Genomic DNA, 24,635 nt, shown 5'->3' with positions numbered 1-24,635 from the left:
ACGAAAGTCTAACTTTATGAATTTCAGTATTCACAAATGGCATTCAGAAGTAGTAAAGTTAGACTTTTGTCTCAGTTTAACTTAAGTTTTGGTCTAATGTTTAACTGAGACTAGGCGTTTTGTCTCAGTTAAACTGAAGATCAAATCATAAGTTAAACTGAAACAAAAGTCTAACTTTAATACTCGTAAATGCCAGTAGCGGCTCCTCGAAGGAGGGCTGAGGGGCAGTGGGGTGGGGTGGGGGAGGGGAAGGGTCAGGGCTAGTAAACTCCGGCACTCAGCCATACGGAGGTAAGTAAATAAATAAATAAATAAAACAAATTACATTGGGCGTGCTGCTCCGCCATTTGGCGCTGCAGCGTGAGCAATGTAATTATTTTTATATATTTATTTCTTTACTTACCTCCTTTCGTCCATATGCCAGGGTTTACTACCCCCCACCCTGCCCCTCCCCTGCCCCGGCCGACCGCTCGCAACACTCCCTTGAGGAGGCGCTACTGGTAAAAGCCCTTTTTGACTACCAAAAGTCATAAAGTTAGACTTTCGTCTCAGTTTACCTTTGTGAATTGGGCCCTATGAATTGAAACCATCACATTTGCTATCATTTACTCTTTTATTTACTTTTCAGCTATTTTTGATTTTGACATTAAATAGTTACGTGTATTTCTGTCTGGTCTCAAAAATATTATGAATACTTTGGGTGCAAATATACAAAAGAGAAGTCCAGTGCTAGAGACTAAAATGGCAAAAATTTCAACTGCTACCAGATACTTTCCCTTGGTGCTCAGATAGGCTGGAATGAATGACAGCCAGACGCTGACGAACACGAGCATGCTGAATGTGATGAACTTGGTCTCGTTGAAGCTGTCAGGTAAGTTCCTGGCTAGAAAGGAAACCAGAAAACTGACGCTGGCCAAGAGTCCCATGAAGGCCAACATGCTGTAGAACCATACGATGGAGCCCTCGTTGCATCCCAGGATTATCTCTTTCATGGTAGGGCTTGTGCTGTGCTCTGGGAAAGAAGGGGACGTTATCAACCAAGTAACCCCAATGATCACTTGAATTAGTGTACAGGACAATACAAGGATGTAGGCTACCTTTGGACCTAAGATCTTCTTGAGATGGCTTTTGGGGCTTGTGGCTCTGAAGGCAATCACAACTGTGATTGTTTTAGCAAGCACACAAGAAACACACAGGGAGAAGATGACTCCAAAGATGATTTGGCGCAACATGCAGGTCAATTTAATGGGACGGCCAATGAAATTCATGGCACAGAGGAAGCACAGCATGAGTGAGACCAGCAGGATATAGCTAATTCCACGGTTGTTAGCTCTCACCACTGGACTGTCCTTGTACCAAACAAAGACGCCAAAGACACAGGATGCTATAAGGAAGAAGAAAATAGATATCGAAGCTAACGTTAAACCAAGAGCATCCTTGTAGGACAGAAAGGTAACAGACTTTGGTATGCATCTGTCTCGCGACTCGCTGGACCAGTGATCAGCAGGGCACTTCATGCAGTCTGAGGAATCTGAAAGGGAACACGTCTTACGGTCATGACAGCTTGAATAAATAAAAAATGTACCTTCTGACAAAAACATGGGCATTAAAAACGTGCATTACTACCTTAAAATGTGTGCAAATGAAAGGCATTAATATCTTGCTAACGCACAAAAGAAATATATCTAAAGTTCTGAATTCAATTGAATAAAAAAGAGTAGTGGGAAATAAACTTTAAGGGTGGACAAGAACAGAGGTAGTGCTCCCGCCCACTAATAAAAAACAACTGGCTCCTCCTCCTAATAAGTCTGATGAAACTATGAAATATCAACCAAACAAAACACAAAACATTTATGTTAGTTACAACTGTCTTTGCAACTGCAATTAACACACAGTGCACTTTCAAATCATTGGTCATGAGACAAGTGGAACTTCTGGAAGGATGGACAGAAAACGGATTGCTGTAAGGGAAGGTACATGTAATATTAACATCATTGTTCTTAGAAGAATGCAGAAACTATTCATTGCCCAGGCGCCCCATCTTCCAAGGGCCACCCTGGTATGTGATCCAGATCCCTTTGTAAAAATAAAACAATCTATATACATCCAAATGTTTTTATATGTCCTTACTTTCCAACTTCATACTGACACTGAAAGGTATAATCTGTGTAAGAGAGCCCCAATAGTTTGAAAGATTGAACCGCTGGTTCTGGAAGTAGAGGTTCGTAGGGTGCAGCAGCACCCCCAAAATAAACATGTTGCAATTCAGAACGTGAATGAGCAATTTTGTCGGATTGGCTGTGCGTTCAGGAAAGGTGGTCAAATAGCAGGCTTTGTCTTCTGGCAAATTGTTGCTTATTCTTTTCATATGTAGACTTGTGTTTTCTTTTTCTGACTTCAGATTTAAGAGGATTTTCAAAGGTGAACTGTATGACAATCTTGCTGGGATATAGCCAGTATGAAATGAAATATTGTATGATGTCACCTTTTTTCCAATGCAACACAATGTAAATACTTATAATTGGAGGGGCAGATTTACAAGCCCCTTGTGCCACTTTTGAATCAATTTCCCCATGTTAAAAATGACAGAAATGCTACACCCCTAATACTCTTTTGCTGAATGAATAAAGCCACACTTTTTTGTGTAGTGCTTGAATGTTTCACAATCCCTTGGAATTCATTGACATAACGCTGATGGCAGCACCCCCACTTTGAAAATTGTTCCATCACAAGTGGATGAAACTGTCTGTGAACTGGCCTTAGGGGCTTGTGAATGAGCTGAAAAGGTTAGTAGTAAATTCAACTTTTTTCTGAACTGAGCCCCCAAAATATGTTTTGCCCAGGGCCCCCAAAATCCTTAAACTGCCTGCATTGGCTTTTTATTCTCACACACTATGCAACGTGAATACCATCATCAATAATAGTTTAGTAGGTAAAATGTTAGCAATCAGAGCAAGACAAAAGGTATCGCTTGGGGAGATAAAGGCAATAAAAGACAGTGCAGGAAATGTGGTAACAAGTGTTCAACAAATCAGAGAAGTTTTCAGAAAATTTTATATGAGCCTATACCAAGAAAATGATGTAAAAGATCCTGAAAAGATAGTGGCCTATTTGAATGACTACGAAGGGTCTGAGATGGATGAAACAGAGAGAAAAAGGCTAGATAATCTATTAGATCAACAGGAGATAGGAAGTGCTCTGAAAAATCTTCCATCTGGCAAAGCAGCTGGGCCGGATAAGATCCCGCTTGAATTTTATAAGGTGTTCTGGGAAGAGTTAGGGAAGGATATGGTATGCATTATGCAACAGGCACAGAGGGGATTATCAGTACCAAACTCTTGGTCTGGGGCAGAAATAGTTGTCATCTTAAAGAAAGGAAAGCCACCTACAGATCCGGGATCATATAGACCAATTACGCTAATGAACACTGATACAAAGATCTACTCCAAAGCATTGGCAATAAGATTCGCTAGCGTAATAACACCACTAGTTACTACTACTCAGCATGGATTCATACCTGGACGAGGAACTACGCATCATATACGGAAATTAATAACCCTTATTGATAAAATGGAAGTTAGTGGGGAACCATTTTCGGTCTTATTGTTAGATGCCGAGAAAGCATTTGACCGTGTATCCTGGGTGTACTTGTGGAGTGTTTTAGAAAGGGTGGGTTTTGGAAATGGTTTTCTTACGGCAATAAAGACCCTGTATAGAGATCCAGTGGCCACAATAAGAATAAATTCGGGAACAACAGAGCAAGTAAAAATCAATAGGGGTACTAGGCAGGGGTGTCCGTGCTCCCCACTACTTTTTGCTATATATCTGGATCCCTTAATACGCAGAATGGAAGCGAATGGAAATATACCTCCAGTTGCCACACCCAGGGGGATTGTAAGATACTTGCTTATGCCGATGACGTGGCTGTTGTAACACCAGTACCCACAGAGGCTGTTAGATATTTGGAAATGGAGGCTAAAAAATTCGGGGAAGTGTCAGGATACTCTTTAAATACTGGGAAAACACAGATTATAAAGAATAATAAGGTAGTGTGTCAAGATCCACAAGTGGTACAGACAGGAACTTATTTGGGTGTGACGATCACTACAGAGTTAGGAGAGTTAGTAGAATTAAACATAGATCCTATTATAAGAAAGGTGGGGAAAGACCTAGATAGACTCAACAACTTACACCTCACAATAGTTGGTAGAGTAAATATCATAAAGATATTAATTTTACCAAAATTCTTATACATCTTCAGGACAATCCCGCTATGGTTTGATAACCTTTGGTTTAAAAAGATCGAAGGAATGATTAACAGATTTATCTGGTCTAAAGGCAAAACTAGGAGAGCAGCAAGATATATGGTACTCCCAAGAGAGAGAGAAGGATGGGCTCTACCGGATCTGAAATCTTACTACTGGGCTGCAGCTCTACAGTATATGATTGGATTGATAGGAGGAGCAGAAGTAGAAGGGGAAGAGGATTTAGGATCATTAGCAATATATGGTGTATTGATGGGGGAAGAGGTTAAAAATATATTTTTGAAACATTTTGACACAGCTTACTTTAAAAGGACACGATTCAAGACCATCTGGGGAGCTTATAATATTTGGAAGGCCTTTACTAAGAAATATGGTTTGGAGATGATTAATAGATACACGAGAGTAAGAGACAATACAGTATTCCCTGAGGATATATTTTCTGATTTAGTATATATGGAGTGGTACCGGAAGGGGATAAAACAAGTGGGGGACTTGATGGGCACACAGGGGATGAAACAATTTGTGCAATTACAGGAGAAATATGATTTAGCAACAAGGCATTTTTTTTAAAATATCTCCAAGTAAGAAGCTTTCTGGAAAGCAAAAGGGGGGGCCCGAGAGGCTTTGAGAAAAATCCGATACTTGAGGTGATACATAGTGGAGTAGACTGCACTATTAAAAGGTTCTATGCAGAATTAATCGAATCAAAGCCAGATGATATGGTTAAGTGGGGGGAAAGCTGGGCGGTTAAACTAGATATAGAAGTGGAATGTTTTAACATGCCAGTAGAACTAGGACACAATATTTTGTGCTCTGCATCATTACAGGCTCAGCACTTCAAAACTATATACCGGTTATATTATACACCAGCAAAACTCGCACAATGGGGGGCGATTACTGGGATAAACTGTCCTAGGTGTGGAAGTCTACAGGCGGATATAATACATATTTTTGCAACATGTCCATGTTTATCAATAATACTGAATGAAATACAAATGTTTTTGCAAAGGGCATTGAAATTAACCGTCAACTTAACCCCCGTGATTGTGTTATTGGGAGTAGAATCGGGCAATGTGCATGGAGAGGGTAGTTATTTTTTTTTTGTCGCTATGGCTGTTTTTAGGTTATGTATTGCTTCAGCCTGGCTTGAGCAGTCAGCACCAGTATTCCAGCACTGGTTAGCTAAGGTTTTAAGTATATACAGTTTGGAAAAAGCAATATACTCTAGAAAAGGAAAGAATGGTAGGAAGTTAGGATTAAAAATATGGGAGCCGATAATAAAATGGAAGGAAGAAGTATAATGTATATAAGGATGTAACGAATATTGGGGCAGAAGGGAGGGTCCATAAGTGATTAGCAAGCAGCAATGCGATGAATGATTTTTTTGGAAAGAAGAAGTGTAATGTATATATTGTATATGATGTATAGGTTCATAAAAGTATATTAAGGGTAGGCGGGAGGAGTCACAGGTGTCCTTTTTTTTTTGTTTTAAGAAATAATGTGTTATATGATTTTTTGGGCAATTCTCAAGTACCCCATACGGTTGGATTGAATTATTTCTAAATCTAAGCCCCTCATGATGTATATGTTTTTTCTTTATGTGCAATATAGCATAAGGTGTTCTTTCTTTTATTGTTTTTTCTTTCTCTTTATGGAAATATGATTGAGTTGATATAGTAAACTGTTCCTCACCCCCGGTGTAGGGGGGGAAAATAATGTGTAAAAAGCTGTTAATAAAAAGGAAAAAAATAATAATATTAGATTATTATTTTACCTTCCTTTTTTTAAATGAAGGTGGTACCAGTAAAAGGCAATTTCCCTTTGCAGCTGTTTTAGCCTTAAAATGAGACTACGCACTAGGGCCCCATTGGGAAGCTCTTTTAAGAAAAAAGTGAAATATGCACCAGAGTTTGATTTTAATGGTATAAACTAACCATTCACAGAGAGCTGCAAGATTGTGAACTTTTTTTGCACAACTATGCCAACAGAGAAAAACCGATTCTGAAAAGGGGGTGGTGAAAAACCAACATTTTAGTGTTTCTCATACCTGTAATTAAGAAACAGTCCTATTAACCACGTGTAAAATTCATGTTGGTAGCACTGCTAAAATATTAAATATGGTAAAAATAAAATGCTGCTTATAAATATTGCTTTAAACAAGGGAGCGGGATTTTAATGGTTTCTATAGCCAGCTAGGATGTGCTATAAAGCTATTAGAACATTCCAACATTCCACCACATGAGGGAAGAATGTCCTAATAGAAAAAACAAAGGCATCACAGATTGAGGGAGTTGATATCCCCTCGACTCTGAAGCCTTTGTTTCTCAGATGCTGCTGTGAATGTTCAACTGTTAACAGCCGTGTGCAGGGCTACAGCTGTTATCTGTTGAGCATTCACTCAAGAGTTGTAAAAGAGGTTGAAGTCACCCTCTCCTTCTCTGTAGCTCAGCTAAATCGTTTTTTGTAGTCCAACCAAGCCAGGGAGAACCAGGAGCTGAGCAGCATTTACCCCTCCCTTCTTCTGAAGCCCCAGTGACACTATGAGCTACAGGAGGATCGAAGGGTGAAGGCTCTGTGCGTTCTACTGCAGATCCTCTGCCTTTCTCTTTCCCCTGCCCAGTCCATATATTTTGGAGTGGCAGGGTAAAGAGAAAGGCAGAGGACATTAGGATATTGAAATAGTGAGGGCAGCGGGCCTATACCAGCTTATATGAACCACTGCTGCTGCATTTTCTTCAATGGAGCTCCCAACATCCCAGTGTTCTATATACTGGTAAATGTTAGGCCTATTTGCATCATTAACAATATTGAACACTTCTGACAAATCTAGCAGAATAAACAGTTCAAGCTCATCTCGGTCTCCTGCCTTTAAGATATTGCAAACTGGTCTGTTATATTGCATGTTGTTACCAGTGTGGGATTTTAAATTGTGTGCTGGGTGCAAGTTGATAGAGTTAGTTATTGTTTTGATTAAGATCATCATCAATAAATGATTTAAGAATAGTCATCAGCAGCTCCAGTGATTTTCAGAATCCCAGGCAAAATGATAGCTTGACTTTTGGGCTGTCTCTATCCTCTTACAAAAATGGGGTTATTTATTTGCAATATGCCACCACCTTGTGATAGTGCCATAAGATAGCTGCCTATAGTTGACTAAATGGAACAACAAAACCTGATCATTAGAGGAGAGGGTCTTCTTGAAGCTATATGAAAACCCTGTGATGCAGAGTATGTGCCAATAAAAAGGGTTATTATGCAACAACAAAAATGCTTCAACAATCCACAAGTTAGCTTTCCAGTCATTTGCTTGAAAAAAAAAGATTATTAGCATCCTGTTGCAGGATGTTAACAATAAAAAAGTTTTAATCAGTGTTAGCAGATGCAAATCTTTAGGCAATGGCCTCCTTTGTCACTGGTTTTGCATCTGCCTGTGCCAGAATAAAACAAGTTGATTGCAATCAGAATGCCCAATAGCACATTGATTCCTTGCTCCATTTAGTGATGAAATAATAGAATGGGGAATACTTGTGTTGTGTACACTGGCAGGGTCATTACATTAACTATAAATGCATTAAGTTAATACCATTACCTGGGCTCCCACAGTGCATAAAATCAAGTCTTTAAGCGGTGGGCCTGTGTGAGGTGCTGGCCGGCTAGGGGCAACTAAGATCCGGCATGGAAGTGCATGCACAGGCTTTCCTGCTAAGGACGTTGCTATCAAGAGCATTGGCAGTGATCAGCATAATGTGGTTACCTTAATGTTAATGCAGGTATTACTAAGGTAATTACATGGACCACCCCATCACAATGCTTATTAAAGTAACTCTGTCTTTTTATGTGACCAGAAAGCAACCTTAAATCTGCTCCACTGGCATAAAAGAGACAAATTTCCAATGTTTCCAAATTCACCCAAATATGTTGTCCTGTGCTAGTCTACAATGCCTACCACTTTACGGGGAAGGATGGTCTCCAATTGCTAACAAATGCTGAGTAGAAAAAGTTACTTACCTTTAGTAATGATCTTTCTGGTGGATACTCTATCTACTTACAGATTCCTCACCTGTAGAATATTCCCTGGCACCAGAATGATTTGAAAACTTAAATGCTCTTCTGTTGTTGGTAGGGGGTGATGACTTCGTATTGAGATCAGAAGTGGCCTCTGATGACATCACTGGAGCCATATACCCACCACCCCAGGGTAACAACGTCAGTTCCTATCCATTTTTCCCTCCACTTTTGAGGTGAATGGTTCGACTGAAAACGAATAGTAGTGCATTACAAAAACAGAATTTAGGATCTCATTAATTTTCTCTATAGTACATTCATTAACTGCGGAGGTGGACAGTTTGGTCAGGATTGTGGAAGTAAACAGAGTATCGATCACAAAGATCGTTGCCACAAATGGTTTTTAATCATATCTGAAACTCCCACAATCTAAAAACTCCCAGCACTGGTTGAGTCCTCTACGGCAGTACTCACCTACCATGGAGTGCAATAACATCTATTTTGAAGCATGTCACCATTAGTTGTGGGTAAGGTGATATATCCACAAATCTATTTTTATCCACATAGATTGCACCCTAGATTAAGGTTCTTGGAACCTGGCCCCTCATAGTGTGATTAATTATAGATGAGGAGGACAAGGCTAGGTTTTGCCCCTATGTCTCTTCTCTCTCTCTCTCTCTGTACCCTGCCACTCAGCAAACAGTTTTTGGTCACTGTACGGAATAAGTATGAGTACCAAATCATCCAGTTGAAATTCTCTCATTCTAGTTTTGCTGTCATAAATGTGCTGTTTAATTTGAGCGTTCTCTAGATTTTATTTAACTAACTATCTAAGTTTCCTAAGTCTAATCTGCAATTGGGAGGTGTACTCTGGTAAGGCTTTGTTTTCCACTTATTTGTCTTTCCAGGCTTCTTTTGCCATCCCTATAAAAGTTCTAGACTTTCGATCAAATAGTAACTCAAGCGAAGAGAGCTATAAACTGTTGTGGGGTTGGTACCAATTAGTAAAGGAGGCAAAGATGATCATTTGAACCAAATTTCGACCCTCATTCTCCCAGATTTTATACTGTCAGTTTTAGTGTAGCGTTGTAATGCTGCACTTACCTGTCTGCCTGGGGATGGTAACCTGATGTACATAACTGTTTGATCCCTAACTCGGCATACCTCTTTCATTAATTTTGAAACACAAAAACATCCATCATAAGTAACAATCTCATCCCTTTTAGAAACCCTATTCTAGAAAAAAACATCTATTTGTGGTAGGGTTATTTGATTGGTGGTGGGGATGGCTTTGGGATATTTTGAGGCATAACCAACTATAACACAGATATGTTGTATATTTTGGTGAATCGAAGTAACGGTCTAATCAAATCCATTCTGACTCTTTGGAATGGAATATCCATACAAGGCTTTTGCTAAAAAGCGTCTTTATGAGTTTTATCGGGGTGAATCAATTTGCAAGTAGACCATTTTCTACAGTACTTTTTAATGTACCAAATATCACACACCAGTTAAAGTGTTCGGAAATAGTCTTTTTCTTTCTTCCTAGAAAGAAACGCACCCTTTATAGGAAAATGTAGTCCTACCTCATGATTTTTCTCTTCTTGTTTTACCTTGCTATCAATCTTTTTGCAAACTTTTTTAAAATCGGCATCCTTCCTCCAAGGCTCCTATGACAAGCCAAGTAACGCTCTCAATGTCCTTTTTTTCTGGTCTTCTTTCCTTTCAAATTTTTGGATTCTTCCATGGGGTACTAGGTTGTTATTCCTGGGCAAACAGAGGATCCCAGTGTAGGGGTTGATGGCAAAGGAGTGTGTTTAGAAAGGAGTCAAATTGAGGTGTGTCTGTCTCAATAATTATGTCTTCTGAGAGATTAGGGATTACCCCCACCTGTGACTGTATTGAGGAGCGACCCAGAGGTCTAACTCTTACTGTTTAGCCAAGGGTTTCTTATTTATATTTCAAGGGACACATTTAATTGTTACTTTCTATTGAGGCAGTATTTGTTCAGGATGGATAAAGGAGCCTTTCTCTACAGACTGAAGGTCGTCTAAATCTAATAGTCTTTTAAGTGAATGTCCATTAGTTTGGACTGGCAAGTGACATTGTTGTTGAGAACAGTGCCCAAAATATACTCAGCGGGTACCAAAATTGTGTTATTCTTAATCTTTCCTGCCTTTGGGGTAAAAAGATTTGATTGGTCCCCGGTCCCCACATTTAAAACATTAAGGACTGTTAGAAGACTATATAAGGGATTTCTTGACTGGCCAAAACAAGGGAGCTTTGGGGGGGGGGGGGGGGGTAGTCACAACAAATTTTTATGAACACGTAGGAGCTGAAGAGCTGAGATATCCCCTTCCTATATCGCCCACTGATCCCATTCGTAGTTGCTGGACACCAGCCAAAGCCCAAAGAGCCCCTTCCTGCAGCAGTTTGCTCAGAGATCAATAGAAACATAGGGCATCATTAGGATGGTGGACGTACTTTGTCCGCCCGCCATCCTTTCGTAGAATGGGACCGCCCACCATTGGTGCGAGGGTCCCGTGGGTGACATTAGGATCCACCAGGTAGGTCGCTCCCACTCCGCACAGCACCGCATGTGCCTCCCTGCCCCAGCTGCTGCTGCGGAGGAAGTTTGAGGCCCTCTGCTACCACCTGCGCCTCATCCCTGGTGGCCAGTGGTAGGCCGTAGGTAGGTTTTTTCATCCTGCGTTTTATTGCTTTTATTGTATTGCCTGTATTTTCACTGTTGTGTCTGTGGCTGCTGTTGTCTGTCTTCCCCAGCTGCCTGTACGTTGTCCGGGCACCTTTTTCTTCCCTCTGTTCCCCTCGCTGTCCCCGTGTTCTCTCTGCCCGGTCTTTGCTTCTGTACCCCTCGCTGCCCCCGTGTCTCTGCCTGGTTTTCCCTTCTGTTCCAATCGCTGCCCCCGTGCCTCTCTGCCCCTTCTGCCTTCTGTTCTTAGCTGCCCCTGTATTTCTTTATTCTGTATTTTGCCTCTTGTTTTTCTGGTATTTCTGCGTCCTTTTTGCCTTCTGTTCCACTCGTTTTTTGTGCCTGTCTGCCTTCCACTCGTTTTTCCCTCGTTTTTGTACCCCTTTTGCCTTCTGTTCCACTCATTTTCTGTGCCCTTCTGCCCTCTATCCCACTCGCTTTTTTGTGCCCTCTTGCCCTCCTCCCTTCCCTGCCACTCGTTTTTCCCTCAATTTTGTGCCCCTTTTGCCTTTTGTTCCACTTGTTTTTTGTGCCCTTCTGCCCTCTGTGCCACTCATTTTTCCCTCAAATTTGTGCCCCTTTTTCCTTCTGTCACCTTCATTGTCCCTCATCGCCCTCGCCGCTGCGTCCCCTGTGGCCCCACCCCCTGACTGCCCACTACCCATTTGCTGCCTCTGCCTCCCGCCTCCTAGCTGCTCCTCCCTCCCACCTCCCCATATATGCCCGCCGCTGCATGGCTGCGCCTAAGGCAAGCCCGTCTGCACCCGTCCGCGCCTGGACCGTGCCCAGTGCCAGAACCCCTGGCCACCGCACCCGCCACGACGACCGCCGCCACTACGATGCCAGCACTCTGCACGCTCGCAACTCCAGATGGAGCCACACCTGCTTCAAGGCCACCCTGAAACGCACACACAGCCCCTTCACCGGCCGGAACTGCAGCTACACCAGCCTCAGAGCCGACGAACCACCCGCAAGAAAGACCCCAACCACCATCGATGCATACTACTGAACACCAGCTCCACATGAAATCATGCCAACGAGCTCTGGGACCTGCTTGACACAACATCCCCAGATGTCGCCATCCTGACAGAGACCTGGTTTAACAACTTCTCCGCACCCGACATCGCCATAGCCATCCCAGACGGCTACAAGATCACCCAGAGAGACCGCACCAACGGAGTCGGAGGAGGAATTGCCATCGTCAACAAGAACAGCATCAGGGTCTCGGCTAGCACCGCCGATGTGCTCAGCACTGCCGAACACATGCATTTCCAGATCCAAACAGACCCTTACTCCACCATCAGAGGCACCCTTTTTTTTTTTTTTTTTTTTTTTTTATTTATTTATTATGCAAAGATAACAGCACAGTACAATGTGCGAGGAGCCCTTCGCCTACAACCCTTCACAGGCCGGCGGTGGACTGCCTCGCCACAGTCATGACACTTACATTTAACAAGCAGTAGGACCTGTAGATCAAGGCTTAGGTCTCAGTGGCAATACAAATCAAGCAGGGCGACCCCCGCTCGCTATTCCTTACTGCGTTGCGGTGTGCATTGCGCGTACCTTAAACAAAAACTGTACATTTTTATCATTTTCTCCCAGCTAACTCCCCAACTCATGAACCCCCCCCTCCCACAACCGGTCCCAAGTGTGTGCTTCTCGTGTGTGGTAGTGTGCATCCCAGTGGCGTGTGCGGCTCATGTCAGTCATAGCTTCCCAGCATCTCAGCAGGGGCTCTCTAACATCCCCTACAGACAGGGGAGTGGTGTCCTTTCCCCCCCGAGACGTATCACAGTGCAGTGTAAGAGTCTAACCGGGCTCCGTGTGCAGTTCACTGTCTATGTCTTCCCCCTCTCCCTCCGTGGAGGCATCCCCTTCTATTCTGGAGGTTAGGTAACTCTGGTACAGCCCCCAAAAGTTCTTAGGGCGGCTACGGGGCGGGAGGAGCTCGCTGTATGTGTCTGCTTGCGTGTTGCAGTATTTCATGTCACAAGTCCACCTCTTCAGTGTGGGTAGGGGCCCACGCAACCAGCACAGTGCCACCACTCTTTTCGCAAGGAGCATGCCCATGCTCACCAGCCTCCTCACCGCAACAGGTATCTCCTTCGTGTAACCCATCAGTGCGAGGGCCGGGCTAAGGGTCAAGTCCAGCTCCACTATAGTACTAAGTTCTGCGAATACGCTTGCCCAGAACTTCTGAACTCCTGGGCACCACCAGGCTAAATGCAGGAAGTCCGCCACCGGCGCGTGACATCTCTCACAGCGGGGCGAGTCACGTAGGCCGTACCTATGCAAGCGTTCCGGCGTGTGATACACCCGCTGCAGGAATTTAAAGTGGATCAAACGGTGTCGCCCGTTTAGGGAAATGCGCCTGGTTGCCGCGCAGCAGTACCCCCACATGTTGTCGTCAACTGGAGTCCCTAGGTCAGTCTGCCAAGCTAACCGCGCCCTAGTGTAGTGTAGTGCCGTGTGCTCATGACCTATCGTGTAAAGCCTAGAAATCAATTTCTTCGGGTTCTCGGTATCTATGATGTATACTAGTTCCGGGACGTCAGGGGGTTCCTCAAGGTCAGGGCCCAACAGCTCCAGCAGCGCACTCCTCACTCTATGATACTGAAAGCGGTGGAGCACCGAGGCACGCCCCCCCCGCGCGCGAGTTGATCCCACGTCTTCACCTTCCCTTGCACAAAGAGGTCGCCCATGGTGCGTACGCCCAATTCGTTAAGGGCCTTGTAGACACCGGGTTCCGCCAATGTTGGGAGCCATAGCGCCCATTGTATCGGCATGTTGGATGCGTACATCAGGACTTTGTCTTGGCGCTGCAGTATAGAGTGCCAGGCATGATTAGTGGACAGGAGGGAGTCCAGCACTCCCACTCTGCGGTCTTTGGGCCCGCATATGGTCGCTGGGAGTGGGGTGGGGTCCGCAAACAGCCGCTCCAGGATAACATGCGGTATATCCCGGTTACCGTGAATCCAGGTGTGTAGATGGGAGGCTTGCGCAACCCGGTGGTAACGCTCCAGGTTCGGGGCAGCTAAGCCACCCTGCTCGTACGGCAGCTGCAGCACCTTCCACTGCACTCTAGGCTGCTTGCCAGCCCACGCCAATCTCACCAGTAGTTTGTTCATGGTAGCAAAGAAAGCCTTCGAGAGGACCATCGGGAGGTTATTAAAAAGGAACAGAAATCGAGGGAGAATTACCATTTTCATCATAGCTATTCTGCCCATCAGTGACAGCGGAAGCTTGATCCAAACTTCTACGTCATCTACAAGTTTGCTGTATGCTACCCCGTAGTTTTCCCTCATCAGCACATCAGGATCTGTGTGGAGCATGATGCCTAAATACCTCACCGGTTCCGTGGACCAGTGGAGCGGGTAATCCATCTCGAATGGTTCTGTGATAGGGGTCAGTGGGAAGGCCACCGACTTTGGCCAGTTGACCTTTAGTCCCGAGAGCGCGCCAAATCTCACCACTTCTCGTAAGACCGACGACAGGTTATTGGCTGGGTCTCTAATGTACAGCAGAGTGTCATCTGCGTACGTGGATATGCCAAGCTTGTATGTAGGGTAGCTTATGGCCTCATAGGAGTGGTATTCCCGCATCGCGCACGCCAGTGGCTCCGCCACCAGGGCGTATAGCAACGGGGAGAGTGGGCATCCCTGCCTTGTGCCCCTGCTGATGGCGATCGGCTCCGAGACTGCGTCCCCCAGCCTGATCCTCGCCGTGGGCAAATGATAAAGCGCGCCCAGGAGTTGGAGGAAGAGCTCCCCCAGTCCCAGCTTTTTCAGTACCCTGCGCATGAAGGGCCACTCCACCGAGTCAAAGGCCTTCTCCATGTCGAGGAACACCGCCATGGCTTTTGTATCATGCCTAGTGTGCTGCATGGCCCCCAAAACAGTGCGAAGGTTGTAAGTGAGGTTCCTAGCTGGGATAAACCCTGCCTGCTCCGGGGCTACCAACTCCGGGGCCACTAGTGCCAGTCTGGTCGCCAGGACTTTCGCATAAAGCTTAGCGTCCACATTCAGCAGGGAAAGGGGGCGGTAGGAACCTGGGAGATCCGGAGGCCTGCCCGGCTTCAAGATTGTGACGATGAGCGCCTCTCTCATCGAGGGCGGCATAGCGCCGTACTCGCAAATCTCGTCAAAGAGTGTGGAGAGGTAAGGCAACAGCTTGTCCTTGTATGCCTTATAGAATGCTACCGACAGCCCGTCTATCCCGGGGGCGCTTTCGGACCTCATGGTATCGAGCGCGTCCGATATTTCCTCCCGGAGTATAGGGGACATCAGGAACTCCCTCTGCCAGTTCTCGAGGAACGGCATCTTAATGTAGTCTAAATAGTGGTCTATTTGGTCCTCCACCCCAGTGATCTTGGTAGTGTAGAGATCCCCATAGAATCTCCTAAATTCCGCTAGAACGCCGTCCTCCGTGGTGACTCTCTCTCCCCCCGGAGTTTGCATTTCCGGGATTGTTTGCCTACGCCTAGTGCCCTTCATTATCCTAGCTAGCAGTGCTCCAGGCCGGTCACCCTCTCCATAAGAGCGCGCTGACGCATACTTTCCCAGGTGCCTAACCTCTCTATCCGCTTCCTCCTGGAACTCTTTCATTAGGTCCTGTAAGGTCCCATCCCCGAGTGGTGTCGGGTTCAGAAGCTGGCGGCGCTCGCAGTCCGCAATCTGCCCCTCAAGGAGCTTAAGCCTGTTCCTAATAGCTTTGAGAACACTGGAGTGTTTCGCCATGGCCACTCCCCTGACATAGACTTTGAATGCCTCCCAGACTGTCCCAAATCTGTCGACTGAGCCTACGTTAGTGGCAAAGTAGGTATCAATGTCCTCCCCCAGGTCTGCCCTAAATGCCTCATCTAGTAGTGAGTATGGCGGGAAGCGCCACGTGAACGGAGGGATTCTCTTCTTGGGAGTGTTCAGCACTAGCACTACTGGGGAGTGGTCCGACAGGGTGCGGGGGAGCACACTGCAGCCTTTAACCATGGGAAGCAGCGTGTGCGTGGACAGCCAGTGATCAATCCTGGTATGGATGTTATGGTACGCAGAGTAGTGTGTGTATCCCCCCTGGCCGTAATGCCTATCTCTCCAGACGTCTACCAGCCCTAGGCGCAACATTTCAGCCTGCATCTGCAGCGCGGCCGCCGCCGGGCGCCGGGGGGGGCCTGCCGACCTATCTAGCTCTGAGTTGAATGTGAAGTTGAAGTCCCCCCCCCAGAGCATTCTATCGGCGGGGCATTCAGCGCAGTGGCTCGCCACTGCCGCAAAGAAGTCCGGGGAATCGTAGTTTGGGCCATAGATGTTCATGACTAGTATGTCGTGGCCCTTGCCTACGCACCTGCTCAAAACAAATCTACCCTCCGGGTCAGCTTTCAGCAGTGTGAGCGACAACTTGGATTTGGGGTTAACCCATGTAAGGACCCCCCTTGCATGTGTGGTGAAGCCCGCGTAGGTGGCGTTTCCCTGAATCCCCCTGTGCGTGAGCATCTTGCTGGTGTCGGGCAAGTGTGTTTCCTGCAGCAGCGCCAGATCTATGTGGTGTCGGAGAAGGTACTGGAGCACCTTGCGCAGTTTTCGGTAATCATTTAACCCCCTAACGTTCCACGTAATAGCCTTGAGGGTCTCCGAGTCACTCAGCAGGTTGGCATGTGATGCATCAGCCATAGTCCCCATAGAAGCAAATTGACAGCAAGGCCCAACCATCCACCGGCCCTCTCCATCTACAGCATTCGCCTACGCCCTCCAAGTAGCACAACAGTTCAAAGCACAGTTCGGACCCTTTCCCCAAACAGTTCTGAACCCACAGGCCCCAATTCCCCCCCCAACCACAGTCCGCCAACCCCAACCTGGCGTGAACGAATCCCCCAACTCTCGCATCCCCCCGCCTCCCACAGTCACTCAACCCCCAACCTGGTGTGACCGAAATTCCCGTGTCCCTCCCCCCCCCCACTTCCCTACTCATGCAACAATTCCCCATCTCGGCTCAAACCGAGCCGTAACCGCAGTGCGCGCTGGGGCAGAGGTAGCCTGTGTAGTCCTCTTGTCGTCCTCCTCCCCACCGGGACTATCAAACAGTGTCCTTCAGCTTGCCCCTTTGCCAGCGCCTCGGTTACTAGGTCTAGCAGTATCCGCACTACTCCGTAGTTCAACAACGTGTTGGCAATCCCGTCCCCCTCCTCCCCCCACGCCCAGAATCTTCAGCACATTGCAGTGTCTCGCTTTTGGGATTCAAATCGCGCCAAGGGCATTTTCAGTAGCACAAATGCCGCACCCCGGCGACCCCAGTACATAACACACAAATCTCACCCACAGTTCAGCGCGTAGCAGTCCAGGGCCTATGGCCGTGCGCTCCGGGCAGCCATCTCCCCTTAGTTCAGCGAGGGGACGTAGGGGCACTAAGGCGCTCAGATATACGGGTTGCACTGCTTACCGCCCCCTGTAACTCAGTCTTGTTCCTCGAGGTCCCCAGTGCCGTTTCGGTCCGCCGTGTGTGGATTCGGACTCCCCCGGGCCTCCTTCATCCAGACTTTCAAGGATTTCTGCAGTTCTTTGGGATCCGTGAAGAAGTGCGAGTGTCCCTGCCTGTTGATGCGCAGTCTCGCTGGGTATAACATAGCGTAGTCCAGGCCCAGTTCTCTAAGTTGCTGTTTGTATGGAACAAATTTTCTTCTTTCTTCCTGGACCTTTGAGGTGAAGTCGGGGTATAGCGATATGTCCATTCCCTCATACTGTAGCTTGCCCTTTTCCCGGGCTGCTCTGAGGGCAGCGTCTCTGTCCCTGTAATTCAATAATTTCGCTATTATCGGCCTAGGGCTGGCGCCCGGGGGAGGCCTCGGGCCGAGGGTGCGGTGGGCGCGTTCCACTATAAACATTGGCGAGAAGGTGTCGTCCCCCAGCATCGTCTTCAAAAGTTTTTCAATAAACAGCTCCATTTTGCCCGTTTGGGTCGATTCGGCCACACCTGTGACGCGGATGTTGGAGCGCCGGGAACGCGCCTCTAAGTCCTCCGACTTCTCCTGGATGACCTGAAGCAGCCTACCGAATTGTTTACGATCCGAATCCCACTCGGTTTGGGCCTCCTCCGCCTCGGTGAGTCTGCGTTCTGCCATGTCCAGCCTCTCCGCATGCTTGTCCACTCTTTCTGTCATCCGGTCCATTCGGTAGGCCAGCGCGTCAATCTTACTTCCAATGGCTGACATACCTTCCTGCAGCCCCTTCTCCATAGTGTTGAGCATCTCTTTTATCTCAGCGCATAGTGAGGGGCTCTGATCGCTAGCCGTGTTCGGAGATTGGGCGGCCGGCCTTTCCGGTTCCTTCTGCCGCCGCTGCTCGAACGCCAGCTTCGTTTGGGTCCGGTCCCCCTTGACCATGGTGAAAGTTCGAGGGGGGAGCGGGTTTCTCCGTTGGGGGGGCCCGCTGTGGTAGAGAGTGGCGTCCGTGGAGTAACTAGTTGGGCTGCGTCTAGAGTGCAGCCTGCCGGGGCCCGATGGCCTCCAGCGTCCACTATATGTCCCAGGGCGGAAGGGGGAGTCCGCTCTCGTAGGAGGGGAGCTATGCCCGCAGGAGTCTGCCCCGACCAGTGCCCAGTTCTCCTTATCTGTGTGGCCGGCTGTCGATATATGGGGCCCGGGCCGGGCCTACCTCCAGGACGCTCCGCGATCACCACGTGGGCTGCAACCGGCTCCGCAGTCTCACCGGCGTGTCCACCGCTGCTCCCGCCGGCTCCCAAGTGTGTGCCAGCACCTCCGGTGCGCAGTTTCTCAGCGCGGGGCAGTCAGGGGGCCAGCCGCCGTCAGGTGTTTTCAGGCGCCCAGCCGGCCGCTCGCCGCCGCCGCACGTCGGGTGACGTCGCTCGGCCTCGCCGAGTAGGAAAGACCGGGGATTCTGGCCTGGTCCGGCGTCAGCAGGGCAGTCGGGCAAAGTAGGGTTTCCCTAGGCCGATTTCGGCCAGGATTGCAGTCGGAGGTTCGCTAGTGTCCGCGGGGACGACGTCCGCTGATTGCAAGTGTGAGGCACCGCTAGAAGAGGATAAATGCCGGATAGATGGTGGCGCTGGCTCGGAGCTTCGCACTTACGCGTCCGCCATTGACGCCGGCTAGCTCCGCCCCATCATCAGAGGCACCCTTGTCTACCGACCTCCCGGACCCCGCCCCCTGTTCAGCGACTTCATCACTGACTTGATCAGCATCCACGCCCTGACCTCCACCGACTACATCCTCCTCAGAGACCTAAATTTTCACCTTGAGAGCAACAACGACAACAACTCACAACCCTGATCGATAACCTCGCCAACCTCGGACTGAAGCAACTCATCACATCGCACACCCACTCCGCCGGCCACAAGCTCAACCCTGTCAGCACACCACTGAACTCTGGAGCGACCACCGCTGCATCCACTTTGCCTTCCAGAAACCCACCACACACCACCGCACCCAACAGATCCCCCGCCGCTGCTGGAGCAAAATCACCAAAGACCAACTACATGCAAACCTCACTCTCAGCCCACCCACCGAACCCTCCAACACCGACGTTGCTGCCAACAGCCTCAGACGCTGGATTGAGGACTGCGCCAATACCCACACCCTGCTGAAGAAACCCCCCCAAAGAGACACCAGCAAGATGGCCAGCTGGTTCACCCCAGAACTCCTAGCCTCCAAGCAAGCCTGCCGAAAACTAGAGAAGAAATGGCACAGTGAACAAACTCTGGACAGCCACGCAGCACACAAGGACGCCATCCGCAGCCACCACCACCTCATAAGGGCAGCCAAAAGGACCTCCTTCAAAGACCGCCTCGACAACAATGCACACAATAGCAAGGAGCTTTTCAACATCGTGAAGGAACTCTCCAACCCCAGCTCCAACACCAATTACATCCCACCATCGCAAGCCCTGTGTGACTTCCTCGCAACCTTCTTGCACCGCAAGATAGCAGACATCCATGACAGTTTCAACACCCAGACAACCCCAACAGACAGCAACACAACAGACCCTCCGTACACCATCAACCACGACCCCCTGATAGCCTGGGCCAGCATGAGCATCGATGACATTGTCAAGACCATACGCACAATCCACTCTGGCTCTCCGTCAGACCGATTCCCACACCACATCTTCAACAGAGCAAGCAGCTCCATCGCACTCCACCTGCGCAACGTCATCAATCTCTCCCTTGAGACGGTGACCTTCCCAGAGATCTGGAAACATGCAGAGATCAATGCCCTACTCAAAAAACCTAGGGTAGACCCTAGAGACCTCAAGAACTTGCCACTGATGACATCAGGACCCTGCTGGACAACGGCGAGACCGCAGCACTCAATCTCTTAGACCTCTCTGCTGCCTTCCACACAGTCTGCCACCACACACTACGCGCACGCCTCCACCCCACAGGGTTCCGAGACAAGGCTCTGGACTGGACCACCTCCTTCCTCTCCGGCAGAACCCAGAGCGTCTGCCTCTCCCCATTCCGTTCCAAAGCCTCCGAGATCATATGCAGCGTACCCCAGGGATCCTCCCTCAGCCCAATACTGTTCAACATTTACATGGCCCAGCTCTCACACGTAGCCCGACAGCACAACCTCAGCATAATCTCCTACACCGATGACACTCAGCTGATCCTCTCCCTCACCAAGGACCCCATCACCGCCAAAGCCAACCTTCACGCAGGAATGAAGGCCGACGCCGACTGGATGAAGACCAGCCGTTTGAAGCTGAACTCGGACAAGACAGAGGTCCTCATCCTCGGCTCCAACCCTTCAGCCTGGGACGATTCCTCTTGGCCGATGGCACTGGGGGCAGCCCCGACAACCACCGACCATGCACGCAACCTGGGAATCATCCTCGACTCAACGCTCTCAATGACCAAGCAAGTCAATGCCTTCTCCTCCTCCTGCTTCGAAACCCTCTGCATGCTCCGCAAGATCTACAGATGGATCCCGACAGATGCAAGAAAGACATTCACCCAGGCCCTCGTCAGCAGCAGACTTGACTACGAAAACACCCTATACGCGGGAGCCCTGACCAGGCTCATCAAACGACTACAACGCATCCAAAACACCTCAGCCCAACTGATCATCGACGTCCCACGCCACGGCCACATCATCCCCCTCCTGAGAAACCTGCACTGGCTCCCCGTCAACAAGAGGCTATCCTTCAAACTCCACACCCATGCACACAAGGCACTCCACAAGACTGGCCCAGCCTACCTCAACAGACGGCTCTCCTTCTACATCCCCAACCGCCAGCTACGCTCCACCGACCTCTCACTCGCCACCGTCCCGCGCATCCGAAGAACAACCACTGGTGGGAGATCCTTCTCCAACCTCGCCGCCAAGAACACCCTCCCACTGAGCCTACAACAGGCCCAAGTCCGGCTGACCTTCAGGAGGATACTCAAGACCTGGCTGTTCGATCAGGAGCGCCCCCCCCTCCAGCACCTCGAGACCCTCGCGGGTATGTAGTGTGCTTTACAAATGATTGATTGATTGATTGATAGGATGCGCCCACCACACTGGCAGGCGCATCCTGCATTATTGACATTGCGGCGGGTGGTGCTCTCAGCCTGCCCGCTGCAATGCCAAAAAGGCATGTCGTGCAGTTCCATTCACAACGTGGCAGGCACCGTGCGGTGCCTGCAATATTGTGCATGGAACTGCGGGGGGTACCATAGGACCCCCCATGTTCACCCTCCACACTCCAGAATCACTGGGGGCCCGCTATGGGCCCCCTATCGTGAGAACCGCCAGCTTTTCCGTGGCAGCATTGCCGCCATGGAAAGGCATAACCCCACATGCATCATAATATGGATGGCGTGTCTACCAGACACCGCCACCATATTAACTGCTTTTCCACCCGGGCGGATTCCCAACCTGCAGAAAACCGGCGGATGGTCTTTCTGTCCACCGGAGTCCCTCCGCCATATTAATATGGGAAATTTGCATGCTGGCGGGCACAAATGTCGGGCGGATCGCCACCGCCATGCAGGCGGTGGTGAGCCACCCAACATGCTAATGGGCCCAATAGTAATAAACTTCTTTCCCTGCATCTTGCAATCTGATTGACTGAGAGGTGCAAAGAATACACGACTCGCCCTAAAAAAACAGCTGGTGGGTAAGTCTGACTGTAAGAGAATTTTTTTTATGACTCCCCCTGAGTGTGACACTGTTTGAATTATCTTGATAAGTGGAGTATTAATCCCGTTTGGACTTGAGTACCACTCTCATCCTAGGTACCACAATGACAATGGACATCCAGACGACCACAGCACTGTATAAATGCTAATAGTGAATAATTCTTTAAAAATTCATAACCCCAGTTATACTTAAATGATTCATATCATTCTGGTATCTAAAATTATATTAAAATATGCTTCATTCTTATAAATTGGTATCAGATTTCTTTTAAGTCGTGTATTTTACTTGATTGCCCATGTTGGGACTGAAATGCTTAACACATGTTCCTTTGGAAAAAGCCTGACTATTCGATGCCACACTACCACAGGATGTGTTAGGGATTTATTAAAAGAAAGCAAAGCACCTAACTGACGGTAACATGAAGTAATTACATAGAGCCTAACAATTTCACTGCATAATAACCCGATTTCCTACAAAGCCCCTACGTTTTAAAATGGCCCTTTCAATATCCACATAGGAAGTAGTCCAGTGGGATTAGCCGATCGGTAGGCTGCTTGCATGTACCCCACAGCGATCAGTCACAGAGAGTTCCTCCATTTCTCTGGAGATCATTTGCAGTCTGTGTGTAATGTTCAGAGTTGCTAACAACCTAATTGAGGTCTTCCCCAGGAGTATATTTTTGTAAGACAACAGAGAGGATGGTTGTATTGCCTCTAGGTTGTGCAAGCACATCCATCAGTTTGACCAAGTCGTTGAATAGGTCATAACCTAATGAGTCTATTGCTCGACCTGGTTTAGGATTTTTTGCAGGAGACTCTCTCAATGCTGTTCGGCCACTTTTACATACCTCTCCAGGGCCCATTCCATTTTCTTCTGGCCCTTAGCCAGATGGTCAGCCAGGGCTCCATATGGATGTTATGTTAGTCATATCCCACTTCTGACTCAACCTTTGGACGATGGGGAATGCGATTCACTGTAATTAGGGATCATGCACAGGCCTTTTCTTTTTAATACCTGAAGTTGATATGGTGGGTTTAGCTTGTTTTAATCAATGTGGAAAAAAGATACTAAGTTAATAAAGTATTTCTACTGTTTTTTTTAATACCTTAGATTCTCCCTGTCCAATAATGTAACATGTTCTTCCTCTAATCTTTTTGAGTAGTCATATTGCTCAGTGTCTATTCTACCAAAAGTTTCCTGAAACATCAAATGTAGAACTTTTTTGCCAACTTATTACTCTGAGAAACGAGGGGCACTGGGACCAACCTGCCAAGATGATGGTGAGGTGTAGTTGGGCAAATGCAAAAACCACAGGTGATGGACAATATGCAGAACAATGTCATACATTCACCCCGGTACAGAGATCTGGGCCTAAATCCATCGTTTTTTTGCACTCCACGCCACCCCAGTTCAGACATGGCCATATGCAAATCGGTCTTCCCCTGTGCCTCATGTGAACAGTCCAGCCCGAACTGCCAAGCCATGCCTTCCCTCGACCGGAAACAAGCTTCCGAGGACCGGTTTCTGGCATTCCAGCCGTCTTCAGCCCGGCTTGCTTGAATCTAGTGGTGTGGAGTGCATGGGACTCACGTCTGAGCATACCCATCCCACTCCGGGTGACAAATGCAAAAACCACAGGTGATGGACAGAATGCAGAACAATGTCATACATTTATTCCAGTACAGAGATCTGGGCCTAAATCCATCGTTTTTTTGCACTCCACACCACCCCAATTCAGACATGGCCATATGCAAATCAGTCTCACCCTGTGCCTCATGGGAACAGTCCAGCCCGAACTGCCAAACCATGCCTTCCCTGGACTGGAAACAAGCTTCCGAGGACCGGTTTCTGGCATTCCAGCCGTCTTCAGCCCGGCTTGCTTGAATCCAGTGGTGTGGAGTGCATGGGACTCACGTCTTAGCATACCCATCCCACTCGGGTTGACAAATGCAAAAACCACAGGTGATGGACTGAATGCAGAACAATGTCATACATTCACCCCAGTACAGAATCTGGGCCGAAATCCATCGTTATTTTGCACTCCACACCACCCCAGGTCAGACATGGCCATATGCAAATCAATCTGACCCTGTGCCTCATGGGAACAGTCCAGCCCAAACTGCCAAGCCATGCCTTCCCTGGACCGGAAACAAGCTTCCGAGGACTGGTTTCTGGCATTTGAACCAACTTCAGCCCGGCTTGCTTGAATCCAGTGGTGTGGAGTGTATGGGACTCACGTCTGAGCATACCCTTCCCACTCGGGGTGACAAATGCAAAAACCACAGGTGATGGACAGAATGCAGAACAATGTCATACATTCACCCCAGTACAGAGATCTGAGCCTAAATCCATTGTTTTTTTGCACTCCACACCACCCCAGTTCAGACATGGCCATATGCAAATCAGTCTGACCATGTGCCTCATGGGAACAGTCCAGCCCAAACTGCCAAGCCATGCCTTCCCTGGACCGGAAACAAGCTTCCGAGGACCGGTTTCTGGCATTCCAGCCTTCTTCAGCCCAGCT

The 24,635-nt window shown here is 48.1% G+C and overlaps 1 protein-coding gene across 1 annotated transcript in view; it reads right to left on the bottom strand.

Annotated features, from left to right (window-relative positions):
- Window positions 1-579: 579 nt before the first annotated feature.
- The window catches only part of LOC147703536 (vomeronasal type-2 receptor 26-like), a 115,901-nt gene continuing 91,845 nt past the window's right edge, over window positions 580-24,635 (bottom strand). Inside the window, exon 4 of the mRNA XM_086928925.1 lies at window positions 580-1,531. Within this exon, the coding sequence (XP_086785051.1) occupies window positions 618-1,531 (914 nt within the window). The 3' untranslated portion in view covers window positions 580-617. The remainder of the gene's footprint in view (window positions 1,532-24,635) is intronic.

The sequence above is a fragment of the Lissotriton vulgaris genome, chromosome 7, assembly GCF_964263255.1.
Source record: "Lissotriton vulgaris chromosome 7, aLisVul1.2, whole genome shotgun sequence".
NCBI classification, from domain to species: Eukaryota; Metazoa; Chordata; class Amphibia; order Caudata; family Salamandridae; genus Lissotriton; species Lissotriton vulgaris.
This window is presented reverse-complemented; position numbering and strand designations above follow the sequence as displayed.